We start from the raw sequence: 24,408 nt of genomic DNA, 5'->3' as shown, positions 1-24,408 counted from the left end.
TTAACAACTACAGAGTGGGGAACCTTTGAAATTGGATGGAATGTATTTTGCATTATGAGATGGCCATGAGCCTCAGGAGACAAAGGTTAGGGCTCAAAAGTGGTAAGTTTAGGTGTCAAATAGACAAGAGGAGTGGTGGATAATAATTATCTAGTAGCTTCTGAGGGGTCATTTAGATTAGCTTGACTGAGGAAGGAGCACCCATGCCAAGTGTGGATGGTGCCTTCCCTGTGCTGGGATCCTGGCCTGGAGAAAAGGGAGGAAACATGAGCTAGGTACAGCCTCACCATTTTCAATCCCAACAGTCGGGAGGCAGAGGCAGGAGAATCTCCTTGAGTTCCAGGACAGCCAAAGCTACATAGTGAGACCAAGCCTCTGGAAGGGCGTGTGGGCTGGTGGGGAAGAGAGTGAGCTGAGTACTAGCCTTGTCTGATTCTTGACTGGATACAATGTGACCGATTGTGCTCGGCTCCCCAGCCTTGTCTGATTCCTGAATGGATACAATGTGACCGATTGTGCTCGGCTCCCCAGCCTTGTCTGATTACTGACTGGATACAATGTGACCGATTGTGCTCGGCTCCCCAGCCTTGTCTGATTCCTGACTGGATACAATGTGACCGATTGTGCTCGGCTCCCCAGCCTTGTCTGATTCCTGACTGGATACAATGTGACCGATTGTGCTCGGCTCCCCAGCCTTGTCTGATTCCTGACTGGATACAATGTGACCGATTGTGCTCGGCTCCCCAGCCTTCGTCTGATTCCTGACTGGATACAATGTGACCGATTGTGCTCGGCTCCCCAGCCTTGTCTGATTCCTGACTGGATACAATGTGACCGATTGTGCTCGGCTCCCCAGCCTTGTCTGATTCCTGAATGGATACAATGTGACCGATTGTGCTCGGCTCCCCAGCCTTCGTCTGATTCCTGACTGGATACAATGTGACCGATTGTGCTCGGCTCCCCAGCCTTGTCTGATTCCTGACTGGATACAATGTGACCGATTGTGCTCGGCTCCCCAGCCTTCGTCTGATTCCTGACTGGATACAATGTGACCGATTGTGCTCGGCTCCCCAGCCTTGTCTGCTTCCTGACTGGATACAATGTGACCGATTGTGCTCGGCTCCCCAGCCTTCGTCTGATTCCTGACTGGATACAATGTGACCGATTGTGCTCGGCTCCCCAGCCTTGTCTGATTCCTGACTGGATACAATGTGACCGATTGTGCTCGGCTCCCCAGCCTTGTCTGCTTCCTGACTGGATACAATGTGACCGATTGTGCTCGGCTCCCCAGCCTTCGTCTGATTCCTGACTGGATACAATGTGACCGATTGTGCTCGGCTCCCCAGCCTTCGTCTGATTCCTGACTGGATACAATGTGACCGATCTTGCTCCTGCCCCCAGGATGGACTTCATGAATTCTCAGTAGAAATAAACTCTTTCTCTTTTAGTTGGTTTTTGTTAGGGTATTTGAATATTTTCTTCATTTAATTTTTTTTTTGTGTGTGTATGCTTATTTTGCTTGCATGTATGTCTACATACCATGTATCTACAGTGCCAACAGAGACCAGGAGAGGGCCTGGGATTCTTTGGAACTGGAGTTACAGGAGATTGTGAACCACAATGTAGGTGGTGGGAACTTAACCTGTGTCTTCAACTACTTTAAATGCGGAGCCATCATCTCTCCAGGCCCTTGCTAGGGTATTTTATCATAGCAACAGGGAACTAATACAGCTCCATGTGGAAGTGTCCAGTGACTGACTACAGTCATGCACTTCAAAAATCTATCCCATAATTGTACCCTCATTGTCCCTCTATCTTCCCATCTTTCCTTTCACCAACCACCCTTTATCATCCTCCACCATCCTCCCATCACCATCCTCCCATCACCACCCTCCCACCACCTTTCACCCTCCCTCCACCACACTCGATTGTGTTACACTGTTGTCTTCCTAGGCCCTTCCATCTTCCTCCCATTGTCCTGCCAACATCCTCTCTTGTCTTCTCACAGTCCTCCACCCTCTGCCTCCCCCTGCTGCCTCCCACCATTCTCCCCCCACAATTTCTCTCTTGTCCTAGTTTTCAAGATAAAACACCTTGACAATATGTAGCCTGGGGGGAGGGTACACAGGTTACAGTTCTACAGGTTGTTGGCTACAGGTTGCAGTCCATTATCAAGGAAAGTGCGGGCAGGAACTCAAGCAGGAACCTGGAGGTAAAACATCAGGATCACCTTCCCTGGGTGGCTGACCCTCCCACATCAACTGTCAGTCAAGGCAACATTCCCATAGACTTGTCTACAGGCCTAGCTGGTGGGTGGTGGGGGCATTTCCTCTCTGAAGCTGTCTCTTCCCTGGTGAATCAAGTTGACAGCGCAGATCCGCCTCAGCCGTCACACCCACCTCCACCACCCTTTTAGGGCAGGGGGATGGGGTAGATTGTCCTGGGGCTGAGGTAGTGAGGAGCTAGCGCTCACTGAAGATACTGAGTGGGGAATGTTCCCTGTGCCCTAGCAGAGTACGTGGAAGGCCTGGCTTCTATTTTACCAATAGCAAGACTTGCTCCCACAGCAGCCCAGTGAGTAAGAATTGAATTTTAATCTAGATGTACCATGGAGTTTTCCTGAATCTAAGCTTAGTGGCCAGTGGGAGACATCCTATCCAAACCAGATGGTGGCCAGGCTTGCAATCTAGGCCCCTCCCTCACTGGTCCTCATCCTGGGTTTGCCTTCTGATGGGAGTGCCCTACTCTTCACCAGCCCATCCTGGACCAGGAGGCTCTCCAGGAGCATCCCCCTCTGGCTGGGGAGGGGGAATGAGGGCAGGTGGTATACCCCAGTCTGTGGTCTCCATAGCTGCTGCTGTTCACTGCCTCACCCACTCACCCAGTCTTCTGCACACAGGATGACTCTGACCTAGGGGATCCTGGGTCCTGGTAGGCTCATATGTGTCTCTCTGGACCAGGGGAGTTCCTGGCATGGAGTGGGATGGTCACCTCTCTGAGTTACAGAAGACCTGGTGTCTATTAATAAACCTGAGATGGAGCTGCTACGTGGCCCCTCCTCAATGAGTGAGACCTTGGTGGGCTGACTGCATCCTCCTCAGGCCCCAGTGCTGACTCACCCCAGCTCATTTTAGATCCTCTTTTTCCACCTCCCCCACCGAGACGACTTAATTTAGTCTCCAGCGAGAGAGAGAGCCTGGCGCATGGCGGGAAGCCCAGCTCAGCCCGATTCCACTCTGGGTGTCTCCATAGGAACCGGACTGTGCTGGGAATGCCAGGATGGAGGACTACACTGGAGCCCAGTTCTGCCTTCCTGACGCCTGGGCCTGTGGATGCTCATGGCAGCTTCTGCCCACAGCCATGAAGGATGTTGAGGGATCTCCAGGTCCCCACTGAGACTCCCTGAAGCTGACAAGGTCTTGGGAAGAGGCAGAAACCCGAGAACTGGAACAAAGCTGCCAGCTCCTACCTTTTCTGTCTCCTTAGAGCAAGCAACTTCTGGGATGCTCTACCTTGGGGAAAGAATTGCAAAGTCCCAGGACAAAGACTAGAGGCTCCTGTGCTCATAGGGTTTGGGAAATAATGAGTGATATGTGTGGAAGACTTACTCTAAGCATGATCGTAAGACACTCTAACAAATGTAGGATTAGGAGTGGAAAAAACATCCACAAGAACACAGGTCCAGGCCTGGCCACCCATCCCTGCTTGAGCATGAAGTCCATTCCCAGATGCCTGCTTCCACATCTGCCATGGGCCCTCCACACTGCAGCTGCCCAGGGTCCACTTGTGCCCCTACCCTGCTTCATGCTTCCCTAGCTATGGTGCTGGCTACTTGCTTCTGTCCACTGAGTTGGCTCACATCACATGTGTTGGCATCTCTGATCTGTGAGGACAATCTACTCTTAATGAAAATTCCTGGCTCTTGGGACACCCAGCTCTTTAGTTCAGTGAGGCCGGCTTGGACTTTGAGAGAATGGGTCCTCCCTACCTTGCTGGTGTGGGTGTTTAAACCTAGGACCTCATGTATGCTAGGCAAGCACTCTGCCCCGGAGCTACAGCCCAACCTGCATCTGCATCAGCTGCCTGTACAGTGTCTGACTTATAGCAGGGCAGCCAGCGGGACTCACATACAACCAGAGGAGACCAAATGGGAGGTCCCTCTTAGATTACCACCTGGGTACTCCTTGACACCAACCAGGTGGGGAGGACAGTGAAATTTCTGTACAGATGAAAAACAGTCTTGCCTGGCTTCTGGAGGAGAACACCTGGAAGGATGCTGTGGGGTAGGAACAGAAGTTGAAGGGTAGCTTAGGTCCCCGGGCAGCGCCCACCTCCCGGTGCCCTCGTGTGCTGCATTTCCTAGCTGTGGTCACTCTGCGGAACTGTGGGACCTTGGAAGAACGAGTGGGTGCTGCTAGGGCAGCTGGGCCACCAATGCAGCCTCGGGTGCTCAGGGATGCCACGCAGCCCATGCTGGTAGTAGCCAGGTCCTGGGTGAAAGCTTGGGATTGTCTGAAAGGAGAACAGCAGAAGCGGAGATGAGGCCAACTGTGTTCTAAAGCTGTGTTTTCTGTTTGTGCCTCCTTGCTCTTGGTTAAAGGAATGCTGGGACAGTCAAACTTCTGTTAGCACCAAACAGAGACTTTGCCCCTGGGGAGGCCAAAGAGCTGGAATCCAGGGGAAAGGGTTTGAGTTTTCGCCATTGTATTGATTGTTTCAGCTCTGCTCCCATCCAGGGCAACAGTCTATGACACATCATCTGGGAATCAGACATCCTGGTTCTGTCGGAGACACAAGGTTATTGAGCCAAGGAAGAGCACACCGGTGAATCTATACCCAAGGCGGTCTAAAGTATCAGGAAGGCTACTTTGACCCTAAGCTTTGTTCAGCGATAGTTTTTATCCACGCCGGCTTACTTAGCATCTCTTTCTGGTTTGTAAATTTCTGCCCAGCCGCTGGGAGACTTGGGCTTCAAACCTGGAGCCTCCTTGACACAGGAGAGCATCGGTGACCGTGAGTAGGCCACCACCTAGTGGTCATCATGAGCATCATCATGGTCTCGGTTTGCAGTAGTGCTGAGCTGGACCTCAGAGGAGCTCTCCTGCCTCAGGACCTTTCCCCGACTGCAGCGGGAAATGTAATGTCTACTTTGAAATCGAGCACCAGAAAAGTGCCGAGGACCAAAACAAACAGAGAAGAAGAGCAAGGAAGCAAGGAAGTCCTGATGCTCGGAGAGAAATGGAGGCAGGGCTGAGGGGAGGGAATCCACGGGGGTCAAGGGAAACCTGGTGCAGGGAGAAGCCTTCGAAGGAGGGAGAGGGGTCTGAGGGGGAGGACAAAAGGGGGGCACTGAAAAGAGCACAGAAGTGGATAGGAGGCTGAGGAGAGGACATAGGAGGGGAAGGGGCAGAGAGGAGGATAGAGGAGTTAACAGTGGAGATACAGAGGAGAGGACCCTGTCTTATGGGGGAATGGTTGTATTGTTTGAAGTCAGGGTGATGTGCAGCAGGGAGGCGGTTGGGATCTGTGGTATGGGCTGGTTTGTCTGTTGAACCCAAGCACAGATGCTGCGACCCTGTGCACTGCTGTCGTGTCTGGCTTCCTCTATGGTTGAATAGCATGACTACTCTCAGAGCTGGGCTGGCCCGAGTGTCTATGAACAAATTTGGGCTGATGTGTGGCACCTTCTCTCCCATAACCTGTCTTTGCATGGACAGTGTTCCTGAAGTCAGGCCATCTCTTGGTCTCAGCCCTGTTGTGTCCGGCCAGCAGATCACAGCCTGGGTTCTAGCCTGGAAAGGCATTTTGGAAACCTGGAAGAGAAGAGGGGCTAGGCGGCGAGAGAAAGAAATGTAGCTAAGACAGCATTCTGATCAAAGCTCAATTTTACTATTTCCAGACACTCAGTTATAAAAGAAGGGGGAGGGAACCCGATTTCCCGCCAAACAATCTCGGGGTCCAGTAGCAGGACGAACACATGTGTGCCTCCAAGCAGCAAAGCGGCAGGGTCCAGCAGTGGGCGTGGCAGGACGAATGAGCAGGAAGCTCCACCCTTGAGCAAGCAGGTTCAAGCAGGTGGGGGAAGGGCACCACACAGCCCTACAGTGGGTCCTTCATTAACATCAGCCACTCTGACTCAGGTTCCCAGAACCAACAGGGATGAGAATCAGGTTTCTTAAATTGTGGGCTGCAACTCCATCCATGACTGAATGTGTAGGTCATAAAAAACTGGACAGCAGTTAGAGGTTTCGAAGCACAAAACATCCAAAAGGGAACTCAAAATAAAAAACATAACAAATCTGAGGTGTCTCTAGTATCTGTTTTTTGGCTACTTTGTGAGTTCCTCTTTCTTTCACCCTTATCCACAACTCCCTAACACTAGATAAGAGAAAAAAGAATAAAGAGGAGAGAGTTCCCTAAATAACATCAAGGGTTGGAAAGGGGGGTGACATCATTGTTAGGTTACTTCCTGCTGATTAGGGGCACCAAGTTCCTTGGGGGCAAGTTTGATCTTCACCAGCAGGATATCTAACTTCTTCTCATTTCTTCTTCATGCAGGACTACTTAACAAACCTCAACTAATAGTGCCCCCTGCCCCTGAACCATCAACAACCCACCTCTTGAGATGCTAGCATTTATTTAGCCTCTAAAAAGTTTTCAGAATTCCAAACATTACACAATCTCAGAAACTATCTGCAACTGGCTAAACTATGCCTCTGCTAGAGCACGAGGCAAATCATAGTCAGCTGCTATGGACAGTCCGAAGCAGCTCCACACCCCACACCTGCGGTTAAAACGAAGGCATATTCTCATAATATTTCTGTTTTAGTTTTAGTTTTAGTTTTTTTTTTAGAACCCCAAATTCTTGCTACAGCCTCTGTCCGTGTTCTCCTGTACAGTATCACTTTTTGGAGTATCAATAAAAGACTGGGGCAAGAAAAAGGCAAGAGAGCGAGTGAGGAGCATGTGAGGTGAATGTGGAGAGAGAGAGAGAGAGAGAGAGAGAGAGAGAGAGAGAGAGAGAGAGAGAGAATGTGTGTGAGAGTGAAAGGGGAATGTAGAGGTGTATGTGAGCGTGAGAGTTCAAGAAAAGAAAAGCGCACAGGAGAAAAGCAGAGAGCACAATTAGAATGCAGAGTGTGTGCAGCTTCAATCTGCGAGTGAATGAGAGAGAGAGAGAGAGAGAGAGAGAGAGAGAGAGAAGAGAATGAGAGAGGAGAGAAACTTTAAGCCTTGAAAAATTTCCTATCAGCTTGCACCCAAAAAGTAGTCTGTGTATATTTATTATGAGCCTTCCAGATATCCGTGCTTCCAGTTGAGAACTCCTGTGTTGAGACTTCTATGCTTTCATAGAAACATAATGACTAAATCATGGACAGCAAAGACAATGTTGCCATCCTTCTCTGTGTATCAAATGAGGATGTCCGTGGGTCTTTTTCTGCTGGAATGCTTGGGGCTGATTTACATCCCCTGGCACTCATGATACATTCTAACAGGAGTTACTGTTACTGTAAAAACAAATGAGCAGGCATCTCATTACTGTTCAAATTTTCTGTTATTGCTTGTGAGCGCTGAAATTACATATCATACCTTGTGGTGGTTGGCCTAGGGAGTGGCACTATTTGGAGGTGTGGACTTGTTGGAGTATGTGTGGTGCCTTGTTGGAGGAAGTGTGTTACTGTGGTGTGGGCTTGAAGACCCTCTTCCTGTGCTGGAGAGGTGGCTCAGGAGTTAAGAGCACTGACTGGTCTTCCGGAGGTTCTGAGTTAAATTCCCAGCAACCACATGGTGGCTCACTACCATCTGTAGTGGATCTGATACCCTGTTCTGGTGTATCTGAAGACAGCTACAGTGTACTCATATACATAAAATTAATAAACTTTTTTTTTTTAAAGACCCTCCTCCTAACCTTGTGAGAACCAGTCTTCCAGCAGCCTTCAGATGAAGATGTAGAACTCTCAGTTCTGCCTGTACCATGCCTGTCTGGATGCTGTCATGCTCCCACCTTGAGGATAATGGATCTATTTTCGTGCATGTGTGGGCTTTTCATGTGCATCACATGTGTGCCTGGTGCCTGTGGAAGGCAGAAAGTGTCAGATTCCCTGGAGCTGGAGTCACAGGCAGTTGTAAGCAGCCTGATGTGGGTGCTGAGAGCCACCTGAGTCCTCTGGAAGGGCAGTAAGTCCTTTTAATCACCAAGCCCATGATGTTCTGTTTTTATGTGTATGTGTGAGTATATGCCATACTTGTGGAGGTACCTGCTGTGGGGGTTTAAGTGAGAATGGCTCCCATAAGCATACATATTTGGTCCCTAGTTGGTGGAACTATTTAGTAAGGATTAAGAGGTGTGGCCTTGCTGGAGGAGGTGTGTCACTAGGGTTGGGCTTTGAGATTTCAAAAGCCCATAACAGGCTCACTCTTGTTCTCTGTGTCCAACTTCTGGATGGAATATAAGCTCTCGGCGACTGCTCCCACACCATGTCTGCCTGCCTGCTGCCGTGCTCCCCACTATGATGGTCATAGACTCACCCTCTGAAACTGTAAGCAAGTCCCAAATAAATGTTTTCTTGTATAAGTTGCTTTGGTCGTAGTGTCTCTTCTCAGCAATAGAAAAGTCAGACAAAAGTTGGTATCAGGGAGTGGCGTATTGCTGTTACAAGGCTGAGTGTGCTGTTTCTTGGAGGAATGTTGATTTAGGGGCTTTGGCTCAGGAAAGCAATTGACTCAATGGAGCATCCTGATAGGAACGTGGAAGACAGCAGTGCTGAAAACAATGTGGACTACGGAGACCCAGGTCAAGAGGTTTCAGAGAGGAACAGTAGTAGAAATTGGCCTAGAGACCATTCTTATGATATTTAAGCAAAGAATATGGCTGCTGTCTGCCATTGTCCAAACAATCAAACAAACAAACAAACAAAACCCACAAACCTACCTGAGGCTAAATTGAAGAGTTTTGGATCAGTGTTGTTGGCAGAGGAGGTTTCAAGACAGCCTGGTATTGACTGGGATATGTGGGTTTTAGTAACCACTCTTACGCAGATCAAAACAGTGAAAAAGAGCAATCAAGACAAAAAGATAAATACAAAGTGTACAGTTTGAGGAGAAAAAGAGCATCTGGGAGTGTGAGGTTGAAGCCAAGCCTTGTGCTCAGAGATGGAAGGTTTAAAGAAAAGCCTGGTGCTCTATGGAATAAAGGGAGTGATGCCCTCAGGGCAAGACACCACTGCCCACCCAGCTAATCCTGCAACCTGTGATAGGGAAAGGTAAGTTCCTAAAGAGTATTAACAAGTCAGAACTTATGCAAATTAATTCAAGAAGGGGGCCAAGCTCCGCTCCAGCAGGCAGCAGAACTTGGCAGCTTCAGCTGTGTGGTTCTGGCTTTGTCAAGCACACAGGAGTAAAGGCACAGTGGAATCGGCCTGAATGGTTAAGGAATGCTGCCGAGGCTCTGTGTGTGTGTGTGTGTGTGTGTGTGTGTGTGTGTGTGTGTGAGAGAGAGAGTGACAGAGAGAGAGAGAGAGAGAGAGAGGGAAGGAGAGGGAGGGAGGGAGGGAGGGAGAGAGAGAGAGAGGGAAGGAGAGGGAGGGAGGGAGGGAGGGAGGGAGGGAGGGAGGGAGGGAGGGAGGGAGAGAGAGAGAGAGAGAGAGAGAGAGAGAGAGAGAGAGAGAGAGAGAGAGAGAGAGAGAGGCAGAAGGTGAAGGCTTACCTTGGAAACCCCAAGATGTAGGAGATGCCAGAACCATGGATATCTTCCAAGCAGAACTGCAGATAAGGTGTGGAACCAGCCAAAGAGAGAATTATGTTGCAATCCACAAAGCTGGAAGGGTGTGCAGTCATCAAACTGAGATTCCGCATTTGAGGTTTGCCCTGCTGAGGTTTGGCCCAGCATTTCCTCACTGTGCCCCCTGTACTCTTTTTTGGGGAATGATAGATGATGTTGATTTTGTGCCATTGTATGTTGGAAATATGTAATTTGCCTTTTGATTTTATCAGGTGTTACAGTTTTATAATTAAATTTATACATGAAAGAGATTGCTATGAGTCTTAGAAGAGACTTTGAAATTTTCAACAGTGCTGATACTGTGATAAACTATGGAGACTTTTGAAATTTAACTTAATACATTTGCACTATGATGTGGCCACCAGCCTCTTGGGGCCAGAAAGCGGAATGTGGTGGTTAGAATGAGAATGGCCCTCGTAGGCTCTGTGGTGGTTTGAATATGCTTGGCTCATGGGAAGTTGAAGTGGAAGTTTCTGGTTTCTTTGGAGATGCAGTTCATAATGATGTTGCGCTGAGGCAGACAGGTGAAAAAATGTTTTACTGAAGCAGACACATGAAAGGATGCACGATGATTAGAAAGATGATGAATTTGACCACAGATGGTGGGACAGGGCTGGAGCACTGGCTCGTCTTGTTCTGCCTCACTAGTCTTTGCTGATGATGCTCCTGTACTGGTTTGTCTTGCATTGCTGATCTTCACCTGTCATGACGTGACTTCATGAATTTAACTCTCTAAAGAACTTCTCTTGATATTCCAGTGGCCTCTTGCCGCCTCCGTGGACTCAGGCCGATTGGCGGAGCCTCAAAGTTTCTTCTAGATTGAACTGCTGCTGTCTGTCAAGTGGATTGGACTGAAGCTGCTGATTCTTGTTTGGTGTTTTGCTGGTAGACTGAACTGCTGATATCCTAAGAATGAAGATTGGAATCGCCCCAAAGAACTATTTCTAAACAGGTCCACTTCCCCTGTGTCCTAATAACCAACCTTCCTTCCTTCCTTCCTTCCTTCCTTCCTTCCTTCCTTCCTTCCTTCCTTCCTTCCTTCCTCCCTCCCTCCCTCCCTCCCTCCCTCCCTCTCTCTCTCTCTTTCTCTCTCCTCCCTCCCTCCCCTTTTTCTTTCTTTCTTTCTTTCTTTCTTTCTTTCTTTCTTTCTTTCTTTCTTTCTTTCTTTCTTTCAGTTTTTTTCGAGACAGGGTTTCTCTGTGTAGTCCTGGCTGTCCTGGAACTCACTCTGTAGACTAGGCTGGCCTCGAACTCTGAAATCCACCTGCCTCTGCCTCCCAAGTGCTGGGATTAAAGGCGTGCAACCACCACTGCCTAGCCCTAATAACCTTTCTTTTCTACTCTCTCTGGTGGGCTAGAGGGTAGGTTAAAACATTTAAAAATCTTTATTAAAGTAAGTCCTGAAAAATCAAGTGCCTACTAGGAAGTGTAGCCTTGTTGGAGGAAGTATGTCATTGTGTGGGTGGGCTTTGAGAGTGTCCTCCTGGCTGCTTGTGGAAGACAGAGTCCTCTCCTGGCTACCTTTGGATCAAGATGTAGAACTCTGTGCTCCTCTAACACTATGTCTGCCAGGATACTGCCATGATTCTTGCCCTGATGATAATGGACCGAAACTCTGAACCTGTAAGCCAGCCACAATTAAATATTGTCCTTTATAAGAGTTGTCCTGGTCATGTTGTCTCTTTACAGCAATGGAAACCCTAAGACAGGCTCGCATATCAGAATGCTGGGTTCCCAGTTGGTAGAACTGTTTTGGGGTGATTAGGAGGTATGACCTTGTTAGAGGGTGTGTGTCACTGGTGTTTTAAAAGCCTGTGCAGAGTCCAGTCTCTCTTAACCTACGCTTCCCACTTGTAGCCGAGGTGTAAGTTCTTGCTACTGCTGCAGCACCATGCCTGCCTCTCTGCTGCCGTGCTTCCCACCGTGGTCATCATGGGCTCACTCCCCATCACTGTGAGCAAACCCCCAACTACATGCTTTCTTTTACCAGTTGCCTTGGTCATAGTGTCTCTTCACAGCTACAGAACAGTAACTAAAACACCTGCCAAGACCAGAAGATGGTGTCAGAGCCCCTTGGATCTGGAGTTACAGGCACATGTGATGTACCAGGAGCCAAACTCAGGTCCTCTGCAAGAGCAGCATGCTCTTAACTGCTGAGTCATGTCCCCACCCCCAGCACAACTCTTCTCTATGCCGATTTTCATTCCTGCCTGGGAAACCCAAGATGGAGAATGTACCTCCATAGTCCCTGGGGTCCGCAATGGCTCTAGTTCCACCACCTTTCATGTGTTAGCCAGGGCTCTCCAGGATATCAGAAGGGAAGGCATTTATTAGATTGGCTCTCAGGAGGATATGGGTTGCCTAGTCCAGTAGTGATTGCCTACACTGTGCAGCAGCTGACTACCTGGCAACTGTTTAGTTTATAAGGCTGGACACCTTAGCAGTCCCAATCTGTCACTGAAGGCCTGAGGGTTCCTAGAGAACCACTGGTCTTCAGTCCACCCTGGAAAGTTGGAAAAAAATCTGGGTTCTGATATCAGTGAAGGAAGGTGGCAGCAGTGGAGGTGACAATGGAGTAGATACACTCACCAGCAAGAAGCAAAGGCCAGGAGGCAACACGGCCTTCCCCTTAGACTTTACTATAGCTGAGCAGATATTGGAAAGTACTGGCCACTCTGGGGGAAGGTCTCCCTTTAATCCTTCCAGCCAGGCTGGTCTTAGATGACAGTCAAGGTTAGCCAGCACGTGTCAGAGGTTGGGGTATCGCCCTGCGCCTGGCCCCTTAGCTGTGAGCTTTGGAAAGGTATCACTTCCTCATCGCCCTGGTCTCTGGGACTCTGCCCCTTCCACTCGCCTCCATGGCCTCATCTCAATCCTACTCTTGTAAAAGCAGTGAAAGCAGAGATGGGAGTCTCTCCAGCCATGGTATGGGGGCCACGGTCCTCTGTGCTATCAGTGCTCAGGCTGGAAATGGTGGTGTGTTGGCAGTGCCCTCTGTCACAGCCATCGTCTCACTGTAAGATGCAGGGTGGTATATTTGGAAGGTACTTCCTTATATAATTCAGGGCAGAGTCTGCATGTGCCATAGGACCCTGAGCTGTGAGGACCTGAGAGGCAGCTACCAGAGGAAGAAGTAGAGAGCCAGAGCCATCTATGAGGGTGCTATGTTTGGAAGCTCACCTGCCATCAGATTAACAGGCCCTGTGGTCACAGAATGGCTGCTTGAGAAACAGACATTAAAGATAAGCCCAATCATAACCAGGAAGCAGAGATGTGGTTTCTTTCTTGTGGCTCTTTTAAGGGGAAAAGAAAAAAATTCTGCCTAGAAATCCTTGTGGGGTCCATAAACCCACCCACTGGAGGGGCACACCCTTCTGTGAGAGCTGAAGCCAGGCTCAACTCTGATGTCCAGCACAGATGGGTCATCTCGGCACTCAGGAGGTTGAGGCCAGCTTGGGCTACATAGTGAGACCCTGTCGCCTCTTGTCTCCCACTCCAAAAGAAAGACATGAAGGGTGGAGCCCTGAGCTGTGCACCTCAGACCTAGCTCCAACACTGGGATGGAATGGGGCCTCAGAATCCATGGGTGGGCATTCTTCTGTTGCTGTGGCAACCATAGGTCCATTTGGGTGCTGAGGGAGGGAGTGAGGTTAAAGGGTTAGGAGGGGCCGCACACATGGGGGAACTTGGTGAACACCGGGCCAGTTTGCTCAGTAATCCAATCCCGGAGGTCGAGACTTTGGGAGAGTTAAAGCAGGGACAGAACAATGGCAATTTGGACCTTGAGAGTGAGCCATTTGGGAGCCAATGGTTGCAGGGCTCTAAGGCCACTACAGGGCGAACCTCAGAAGAACCAGAGGAGGAAATCCCCCCAGAGGAGATGGCTGGGGAAGAGCTCCCGGAGATCTCCAATCTGGATGGTTCTCTTCGACAAGACCTGGAGGTGGAAGTGGTTGAAATGAGGTGGGTGTTGGGGACCCAGTGGGCAGGTAGGTGCCAAGGAGGCAGATGCTAACACATCAGTCTATCCTGGACACCTTCGTTGTCCTTCCCCTTGGAGAGACCCCCCCCCCCCCCCAGCTTCCCAGAGGCAGGGGATACTACTCGTAGCTCTGTCCTCCTCCAGGTCCTCAATAAACACTGGGGAGAGAAATGAATGTCGTGTTTATTCTCCCAACAGCCCCAGGAGGTGGGAACTGACTACTTCTGATACCGTGGGCTCAGGGCTCAGTTTCTGGACAGTGTGGGGCCTGGGTGACAGCAAACACACTCAGTGTCCACTGCTCCAGGGGCTCAGAGCTGACCGGAGGCTCCTGGTGGGGGAGCAAGACTGCTCTGTAAGCTCCAAGATACATCAGGGTGGACCAGCAGGCCCTGATGCCACATTCTTTTGCAGCCATCTGTCCATCACTGAGCGGACTCCCAGTGTCTCCACAGCCAAGGGCAGGAAAAAGAGGAGCCGGAGGCTGCTGGAGCTGGCGAAGCCTAAGACCAACTGGCAATGTCTGAGAGACAGGTGAGGGCTGGGGCCCATGAGGTGGTGAGGCAGTAGGTGACCTGGCCTGCTGTGCTCTTCTGACACCCGGACACCAGCCCATCACCCCTGTGGCACCTTGGGCAGGACACATAGAGAATAAATGGACTGTTGGGAGGCACCAGGCAAGGCACCAGAGGTGGGACCCTTGGGTGGTACCCAGAGGACAGTGAGGAATCTGGGAGCCAGTGGGGACCCAGAGGCAAAGGCAGGGCCTGGGACCCTGTCTCATCGCAGGACGGGGCGCTGTTGTAAGGGCTATGCCTGGATTTCCCCACGCAAGACCAACTTGCAGTTCTGCCTGTATTGGTGAGTTGGGGTGTCCCCTCCCTCTGTCACCTGTCCATGTCAGGAACATGCCAGGCTCCAAGGATACACCTGAGCTGCCTTCTCTCCAGGGACCAAGTTCCAGGGGTGGAGGGCTCTAGAGCTAGGGCTGTCCTGCCTCTGCCTTCCTGCTGTGCACTAGGCCTGCTGGGCTGTGTCTGTGTACCTGAGGGGCCCAGCTCTCCAGGCTGCACTTGGCCTTTTCATGTGCTCCATCTTGGAACATGGGCCTCACTCTAGATAATCTGTGTTTCCCTTGGTGCTCGCTGCCCTAATCCAGCCTGACCTTCTGTTCCCCCGACTGCGCTTCCTGGTTCCCCAGCCTCCTGTCCATTGTTCCAGGGCCTCAGTCTTCCCTTCCCTAGCAGAGCACAGGGCATTGGGCACAGGGCACAGGGCACCCTGCCCTGAGCTGCTCGGCTGTATTCCAGGCCTTCTGTATACTGGACCGAGCGATTTATCGAGGACACCACGTTGACCATCACGGTCCCTGGTAGGTTCTGTCTCTCTCTGGGGCAGCCTGGGTGTCCTCTGCCTGGTCCAGGGCCTGCTGGCTCCACTCAGTATGTGGCTACCAGCCACCTTCCTAGGCCACTCTCAGGACTCCAGCCCTTTCCCACCTCCCTGAGTGGCTGGAACCCTGTGGGACTGCAGGGAGAGGGGTTCAGCGCAGTCCCTAAGGCAAATCTGGGCAGGGCTAGTATTTGTATTACAGAGATCCCACCTTCCTTCCCAAATGGGATCCATCTTCTTTGAGCACAAAGACTCCTTCAAATAAAGACCCCAACAAGAGCTCCTCTGTGGATGAGTGTAGCCAAGGATGACCTGTCTTGGGACTCTAGTCTCATCCACGCCCCCCACCCCCACCCCTAGAAATCCTAGGCCAGCACCAACTTCAGACAAAAACCTAGTTTAAGAGCCTCTTAGGTTTAACCATGGGGAGGAAGGAGCCAGTCTTGTCTGTTGTATTATGCCTGTGGCTGGGGACACTTTTGGCCAAGTGTCTGCCCATGTCTCTAGCCTGTGCCCTGTGTCTGGACCCGTGGAGGGATGAGTAGAACCCTGGGGTGGAGGGTGGGTCCTGCTGGGGCCCAGGGTAGCTGTGGTGACCAGGCCATTTCTGTCCAGTGGTGTCCCAGCGCATGGAGGAACTTTCGAGGCCCAAGCGGTTCTACCAGGAATATTACAACAATAACAGGTAGGGGGAGGGTGGCCAGGCGCAGAACCTCTTCCTGTTTCATTCTGAGAGGGGTTAGTGTGCCCTGCTTCTGGGTGCTGAGTCTCAAGAGGTCTAGCCAATGTCCCTTAGCTGTCTGACCTCCGGGATCAAGGGGATGACACCCACCGGTGATCGATCAGCCTGGCTTTGATCAGCATGAGTGACACTGGCACTCGTGACCACAGGTTATAGAGGACAGACCTGGAGGACATTCATGCTTTCTGAAGAGCCCCTTGGGCAAACCTTTGCTGTCTCTACTATACACTGATGGCTGAGGCGGGACCTGTGCCACCACTGTGTCTATGTGCAGCCCTGTTCTGTTTTAATGCTATACTGTCATCTGAGTTGGGGGAAGTCATGCTCACATGTGGCTGGTGATGTCCCTTGTGCTGGGTGGATTTCAGGGCGAGCTGCTGCATCCCAGCTTCTGGTAGGAGGGTTGGAGTTAGCTGTTGCTGAAGCAGCGTTTGTTCTTGAAGAGGGCGGAGATACCTCCTGATTTTACCCTCTGAGCTCAGGGCAGTCACTTCCCTAGCCCTTTGTGGCTCCTGATGGGAAGGGGAGCTGGCCCTTTGCCACACAGGAAATTTAAGGAAGAAAGGGAGGATGTCTCGCACTCTGGGCTGGATACCTGGCAGAGGCTTCTCTCGGCCTTCATGGGGTTTCCTCTGGGAGGTATTTTGTACCTCAGCGTCTTTAGGCTCACCCATCCCAGGAGCATTCTGGGAAAGACCATGCACATACAGTTAGTCACCCACAGCTCTGCAGAGGAGTGGGGGTGATGGCTGAACTCCAAGTGCCTTTTAGGACAACGCCCATCTGGTCCATCCCTCGGTCCACTCTGGAGTACCAAGCTTCTAACCGGCTGAAGCAACTGGCTACCCCGAAGGTTCGCAATAACATCTGGAGCATTAACATGTCTGAGGTAGGCAGCGCTTGCCATACACTCTTAAGTGGTTGGGACAGTGGGGACAGCTGCCTTTAAATTCAGGTGAGAGGATGGGGGCACAGCCTCTATGGGTTGGGGGTGGGGTTCACTGGGTCATCTGAAAACCTCTGTCCTCTCCCTCTGGCCCTTGAGCCTTATCACCCTCTCCTGCCATCTGGGATCAATCGATGTTTGATCACCCTCGGTCATCACAGCATCTGGTCATCACAGAGTCTGGGGCTCCGTGATGGAGGAACATCACCTAAAGGGATGTCGCCAGTTACTCTGTGTGGTCACCTTGACCTGCTTTTTAATAATTTTAAAGTCTCTCTGGGGCTCCCTTGCTATTGATTCAGTCTTAGCTGAATCAGCAAACTCCAGGCTCAGCGAGAGATGCGGTCTCCAAACACAAGGTGGAGAGCTAGTAGGGTTCTGAACACCTTTAGTTCCAGGCAAGAGGCAGACAGATTTCTAGGAGTTTGAGGCCAGCTCAGTCTATATAGCAAATTCTAGGCTAATCAGGACTTCATGGGGTAGCTGTGAATTAAACTGCTCTGGCTTAATGGTTGGGCACTTCTAAACCTCCCTGTGGCTACCACACAGTTCCTTCTGGCATTCCTGACTTAACACGTTCTAAATCTATTTTATCTTTGCTGCCCTGTTACCTTCTGGTTAGCAACCCCCCCCCCAATTGGGCCGCTTTCCCTTTCCTCCTACATTGCTGGATGCTTTCTCTCCTGCAGGTCCTAAATCTGATCCCTCTCCCTCTGAGTCACAGTGATTCTCAGTCTTTCTCCCCCCACTCCCTCTCTCTGTTTTCTCCCAGCCTGAACAATCTAGAAGTCCCGCCCCATGTCCTGGCCCAGCCAATGGCTGTATGACAGTTCTTTATTATCAATCGAAGGCAGCTGGGGGCAGGGACCCCGAAGTCTGGAAGTGTGGCTTTGGGAGCCAAAATAAGACAGCGCATTAGAACCAATCCCTAACACAGAGAGAGACCATCTCCCAAACTAAAAACCTGTGGAGGATGGTGGTACCCGCCTTTAATCTCAGCACTACAGAGGCCGGAGAGGGAGAATCTCTGTAAGCTTGAATCCAGCTTGGTCTACATAATGAGTTCCAGGACAGTCAGGGCTCTGTAGAGAGATTCTGTTAAAAGAAAACCTCTACCAACAACAATGAAAAAAACCACCACCAACCCCCAATCCAGCCAGGTGTGGTGGCACACATCTGCCAGCGATGGCACTCATGGGAGGGATTTAGGAACATCGAGAGTTTGAGGCCACCTTCAGTCACTCAGTGAGTTCAAGGCCAGCCTGGGCTACGTTAGACCCTGTTTCAAAAACACAAAACAAAGTCCTAGCAGCATGCCACCCCTGTCATACGCTCCCATACTTCTTTCTTTCTTTCCTTCTTTCTTTTTTTGTTTTTTGTTTTTCTCGAGACAGGGTTTCTCTGTATTGCCCTGGCTGTCCTGGAACTCACTCTGTAGACCAGGCTGGCCTTGAACTCAGAAATTTGTTGCCTCTGCCTCCCAAGTGTTGGGATTAAAGGTGAGCGCCACCATGCCGGGCCCTCAGTCCTGACTTTTGAACTTGCTTCTCATTTGGATCCAAAGGAGAACCTGGTTCTTCTCACCTACTGCCTTTGCTTCCGTCCTCACACTCGGAGGTGCGCTCACATTCCTGCAGGTTTGCATCCAGATTGCTCCCGTGTCTCAGGGCTGCAATCTCCTACGGCCACCATGGTCACTGGGACAGACCCTCTGGAGAGTCCAGGTTCCTGGACCCAGGAATGAGGCCCCACTGGGAACCTTCTCTCCTTCTGTAAGCTGCTCCCCTGTAACAGCTGAAGGTCTCGCCTCAGCCAGGCCCAGGCCTTGCCTAGAAACCTTCCCATTCACGCTCATCCTAACACACAGGGTCCACCTGCCTTCTCAGAACCTGCCTCTCTGTACTGGCGTAGTCTCTCTGTTACTCCTGTTACTATTCCTCATGTAGTCTTGAAACCAAGGTACCAGGGCTGGGTCTGTGTCTTCCCGTGTGCATTGCTCTCAGAATTCAAGAAGCCTTGCTAGATTGCTGGTACATGTAGGCCTCTCTTTGGGCCTGCCAGGGAACAGGCTTGAAAAGGGGACCTGTTAGAGGGTCAATGGGGAAGACTCGGGCTGGAAAATGCAGCGGCTTTTCAAAGGTGGGTGATGAGTGGCAGCCACAGACCTAATTCTGAGCTTTTGGACAATGAAGCCTGTGAGGTGGCCGTTAGGAGCACTGGCTGCTCATCTAAAGGACCTGGGCTCCACCCCATCCACATTGTGACCCTGGTGGTGCCCAACCGGCTGGAACTCCAGTTGCAGAGGATCTGGCACCCTCTTCTGGCTACTGCCGGTACTGCACACATGAGATGCACTGTCCCACATATACATAAAAATTATTAAAAAAAATACATATATACTTTAATAATAAAGTATATATATAGTATATATATAATAAAATGTATATATATACTTTAATAATAAAGAACGTACCTTAGGGAAATATCTACCTTGGCCTGCCCATTTCCATGGCAGTCCCTCTGCCTTGGCAGTCCCTCTGTGGTCTCCATCTCAGCAGCCCCTCATGGTGTTGCCAGACTTTCACCGCAGCAGCCTCAGCTGTCCCTGCCCCTCGCACCTCAGAAGCTCATTTTGTGCTTACCTTCCTCCGAGTGTTAGGCATTCACAGTGTAATCCTTGGCTGATGTGGAAGCCTTTGACCCCGTGCCCCACGTTGATCAGGTGAATTCAGCTTTGCATGCACGCTGTGCACTGATGTCAGACAGAGCTTCGAGGTCACAGGAACCCCTCAAAACTGTGCCCTGAGCTGCTCTCCTGTGGCTGTGCATGGAGTCTCTGCTGCACATTTGCACCAGGGTCTTTTCAAGCCTATGATTGTCCACTGACAGCTTGTTTTTTTCTCTATCGTATTCATTCTGAGATAGGGTTTCACTCTGTGGATCAGGCTGGCCGCCTCCAATTGACAAAGATCTGTCTGCCTCTGCTTCCCAAATGCCAGATTAGAGGCGTTCACCACCATGCTGGGCTATTATTAGTTCTGGTATTTTGCTTTATGGTTTACCTTTCCTAAAGCAGCTGAAAGCATCACCATTTTGTGGTGTCCCTGGAGAGGGGCTCTTGATGTACCACGGGTACTGAGCCTTGTCGAACACACTGCAAAACTGATTTCTCCCTGGGAGGCAGGGCGTGCCTGCTCTGAATCGTGCCCAATTCAGTCTCCCTCTGTTCCTGTCTCCAGGTTTCCCAAGTCTCCAGAGCAGCCCAGATGGCAGTCCCGACCCCACGGACGCTTCGGCTGGCAAAGCCCAGGCCCCCAGCCACTCTGTTGGAAGAGTGGGACCCTATGCCAAAACCCAAGCCTTACGTGTCAGACTATAACCGCCTTCTTCAGTTGGCAAGTGAGTGGATGCCCTGGTGGATGTGGGGTGGAGGCACGGTGTGCAGTGAGGAGACACCGGTTGGAGGCCTGTGCTTGCTGGGTGTGTATCTTCCTTGTGTGTTGCTGTCTGAATCCTGAATGCTGTCTGAAACCTGTCAGAGGTTATATAATAGCTGAGGGCATTGGCAGAGCAAGCTGGTGCGGAGATGAAGCTGAGGGCAGGCACCAGGCAGCCAGGCTGAGCTGTGAGGGCTGCTTTGCAGCAATTGCTTGTTTGGTTCCCTTTTGTGTGAAAGTTGAATATTCCTCTGCTAGTGGCAGCAGTGAGGTGCACTCGTCATGGGAAAGACAAACAAGCCTAAGGAAGAAAATAAAAGGAACACCTAGTGTCACAACCTAGAGTCCACATGCTTCTTCGTACACATGGTGCAGAGCCCGTGTGGACAGGTTCACACGCATCTTCCAGGCTTTCCCTCAACCCTCACCGCACACTAACCAGGCCGGAACCCCGTGGGCTGTCCCTGTAGCACACTGCTCTCCCACCCTGTGACTCTTACCCCCAGGACGCAGTGGCCAGCAGGGTTTGGTAACCTTCAGCAGTTGCCTTGCATGTTGGTGGCCTCAGGACTCCCCCTCCTGGTGTCATTCCTGTGCCCTGTTTACTTCAGACCCCGGAGCCCTGGTGTGGTCTACATGGTTTTTTGTTTTTTTTTTTTTTGTTTTTTGTTTTTGCTCACGCATCACTGCCTGTGCGTGATGCTTGCCTGGGTGTGTCTTGGTTGCATACTGGCCACTGTGTGCTGGCCCTGAGAGGCCAGCAGCTTGCAGAGTCACTGAGTCTGGGCTGCTCTTGTTTGACGCCCGTAGAGCAGATGGCTGGCCTTTTGGGGTTCCCAGCTCTCTCTGTCCCAGGTCGTGGGACAGTTTGCAGGTGCTCTGTATAGGAGATGGTCACTAGTGCTTTATCAGACTTCCTGAGGTGACAGGGTACAGTTGGAGCCCTGCACCTGCCAGGCGCTTGCCTGCCACTGGCAGATGGGGGGTGTATTTGGCTGTGGGTGGGAGCACGTGCCCAGCTCAGCCTCCTCAGTCCTGTTGGGGTTGGAGGGTGTCTCCTCTCCACTGTCATACTGTGCTTCACAGAGTTTAAACACCCAGATGTTGGGGCTAGACAGACGGCTCAGCAGTTAAGAGCACTGGCTGCTCTTCCACGGGACCGGGGTTCGATTCCTCTCAGCACCCACATGGCAGCTCACAACCGTCAGTAACTCCAGCTCCCGGAGCAGACACGCTCTTCTGGCTTCTGCCTGCACCAGGCACACGTGTGGTGCACAGCACTGCATACAGACAATACTAATCATATTATTAAATAATAAAATCGTTCTTAAAAAGAAATGAAAGCTTCAATGGTCTGAGCCTGGGGCGGGTTGACCCCCTGCCTTGGGACCACCAAGTCCCAGATGCTGGCTCATTAGACCTTTGCTTTAGAGCTTTGATCTAGCCGGGGGCACTTTGCGTTCTGAGGGAAAGGGCTTGTATTAGCTTCTTTTCCCTCTTGCTGTGACAAAGTAACCAAAGAAAGGACCTGAGGGGACAGCCCACCCTGGTGGGATTGCCATGAGGGGACAGCAAGCGAGGGGCAGCTGGTCACACTGTGTCGCAGTCAGGAAACAGATACGGAGGCAGGCATAGTGATCTTTGCTGCTTTGTGGGTTCTTCTTTCTCCCATCCTTCACCCCTTTTCTTCCAACCTTTTAACCCCCTAACACTAGATAAGAGAGAAGAAAGGATAGAGGGGAAAGGAATGAGATCTCTGAATAACGTCAGGGGCTACAAAGTAGCCATTGGACTACTTCCTGCTAATTAGGAGTGTCAGGTTCCTTGGGGAAAGTTTGATCTTAGCTGTCTCAAAATCTACTTTTTTCTTTTTGTTTCTTCTTTGTGCACAACTACTTAACAAACCACTGCCAACAACAACCAACACTTTCTCTCAGGGCCCTGGCATTTACATACCATCTGAAAAGTCCCCAGAATTCCAAATGTCACAGGAACTATCTGCAGCTGGCAAAACCATGCCTCTGCTAGAGTATGAGGCAAATCATAGTCAGCTGCTGCAGACAGTTCAAAGCAGCCCCACACCCCACACCCCACACCTAGGTTTAAAACAAAACCACAGTCTTACAATATTTCTGTTTTTTTTTTTTTTTTTTTTTTTTTTTTTTTTTTTTGTGGTTTTTCGAGACAGGGTTTCTCTGTGTAGCTCTGGCTGTCCTGGAACTCACTTTGTAGACCAGGCTGGCCTCGAACTCAGAAATCTGCCTGCCTCTGCCTCCCGAGTGCTGGGATTAAAGGCGTGTGCCACCACACCCGGCTATTTCTGTGTTTTTTAAGAGAAACAAAAAAATCTAGAATTCTCACTGTGTGCTGGCAGTCACCTTGCTTTTTCAGTTCTCAGCCTGGAATGCGAGGCCCTGGGCAGGATGGTGTTGCCACATTCAGGGTGGGCTTTCCTTGCTTTGTTGATCCTTTTGAGAGAGAGCTCCTTGTGGACACACACACAGCTGTGTTTCCACATGGTTCTCTATCACAGGGATCTACGTTCCCTCCCCAGGGCCTCAGTGCAGTCTCTCCTATACCTCACCCTATAGAACCCCCAGAGATATAGTGGACACAGACTAGGCTCCCCACTTCCCCAGGTGGAGAAAGACCAGGTTCTCCCTGGTAACTGTGGCCTTCTTTCTGAGTGCTGTGACCAACTGAGATGTCTTCTTCTTCACAATTCACCCTCTTAAAAGGTGGTTTTCAACATCTTTTCTTTTTCTTTTTCTTTTTTTTTTTTTTTTTTTTTTTGGTTTTTCGAGACAGGGTTTCTCTGTGTAGTCCTGGCTGTCCTGGAACTCACTCTGTAGACCAGGCTGGCCTCGAACTCAGAAATCCGCCTGCCTCTGCCTCCCAAGTGCTGGGATTAAAGGCGCGAGCCACCACGCCTGGCTCGGTTTTCAACATCTTCACAAAGTTATCCAATCATCACCTACATAGTTCTGGAACATTCTATTGCTACAAAAGAAAGTTTTGTCCTCATGAGCAGTCACTTGCTCCCCTCTTTAGTGCTTGGTACTTCTAAACTCACTTTCTTCTCTGGATTCACCTGCCCTGGACATTTCCTGTCGTGGGATCCCCCATGTTGTTTGACCTTTGGTGTCTGGTTCTCTTACTGTCCTTGAGTTCCCCATCCACCATGCTGAGCTCTTTCAGAGCCTTAGTCCTGTTCATGGCTGTGTAATACTCCGAGTACATGTGGATGCTGTGTGCTCTGGATTCGACACTGTGGGCGTGGCCCACACATATCTGTCACTCATATGCTGATGGGCAGACCCAACTTGGAGCTTTGCCTGAGAACTCTGAGCCTGGTGCTGTTCCTCTCTTTTGCCCTTTAGCACCCAAGGCCCTGTCAGAAAAGTGCGTTCCTGATCGCAGTCCTCAGTGGGAGGTCCTGGATGTCACCAAGAACGCGGTGGCCAGTTCACGGATCATCTCCCTGGCCCAGCCCAAAATTCGAAAGGACCTCAACGAGGGCTACAACCCATACTACATCTCCCCAGCCTCTCTGGTGGCTCAGGCATCTCCTCGCATTTATGAGCTTGCCACCCCCAAATACATCACCAAGAAAGTGTGACAACCAAGCCTTCTCTCCAGCTCACCCCCAGTAAACACCAAGTGCATCCTCGCCTGTGTGCGTGAATCGATGAGCTTCGTGGCTTGGGCAGGGGCAGGCGGGCGGGGATGCCAGAGGCGAGAACAATAATAATGTTATTTTCGTATTCTACCTGCGATGTGCAGCCATTTTATTTCCCAGGTTTCTCTTGCCATCCTGAGAGACCGTGAGGCTGGGCCCCTCGCTTGTCTTCCAAGATGTCTCCATCTAGCTGCCTCCCTCATGCCACAAGGCTTTCAATCAAGCTCAGTCCCATGGTCCTTGTAGTGACCTGATGAGAGGGTGATCATCCTTGTAGGGGTTCCTGCCACGGTCCTCAGTTTCACTGTTGACATTGTCATAGGGTCACAATGTTTGCAGTGAGGCCGGGAGGGGGCATGTCACTGCACAAGCCAGGGGACACCCAGCAGAAAGTGCTTTTTTTTTTTTTTTTCTGGAATCTGAGCACATGGCTTCCAGAGCTGGGAGAG

General features: G+C 50.8%; 1 protein-coding gene across 4 annotated transcripts; it reads left to right on the top strand.

Moving 5' to 3' along the window:
• Positions 1 to 13,414: 13,414 nt before the first annotated feature.
• Spmap2 (sperm microtubule associated protein 2) lies at positions 13,415 to 24,016 on the top strand. Of its 4 annotated transcripts, none has more exons than XM_021174765.3 (8): positions 13,415 to 13,744; positions 14,178 to 14,297; positions 14,553 to 14,624; positions 15,074 to 15,135; positions 15,771 to 15,840; positions 16,669 to 16,786; positions 20,083 to 20,242; positions 23,661 to 24,016. In XM_021174765.3, the coding sequence occupies exons 1-8, from the start codon at positions 13,458 to 13,460 to the stop codon at positions 23,897 to 23,899; spliced, it is 1,128 nt and encodes a 375-aa protein (XP_021030424.1). In that variant the 5' UTR covers positions 13,415 to 13,457; the 3' UTR covers positions 23,900 to 24,016. The 4 variants fall into 4 exon arrangements, with proteins under 4 accessions (XP_021030424.1, XP_029338662.1, XP_021030425.1 ...); XM_029482802.2 differs by lacking the exon at positions 23,661 to 24,016 and adding an exon at positions 21,367 to 21,506; XM_021174766.2 differs by lacking the exon at positions 14,553 to 14,624.
• Positions 24,017 to 24,408: the final 392 nt, after the last annotated feature.

Source organism: Mus caroli, unplaced genomic scaffold (genome assembly GCF_978045245.1).
Source record: "Mus caroli unplaced genomic scaffold, Mus_caroli_1 scaffold_9, whole genome shotgun sequence".
Taxonomy (NCBI): Eukaryota; Metazoa; Chordata; class Mammalia; order Rodentia; family Muridae; genus Mus; species Mus caroli.
Note: the sequence above shows the minus strand (reverse complement) of the source record. Positions and strands in the feature narration are given on the sequence as shown.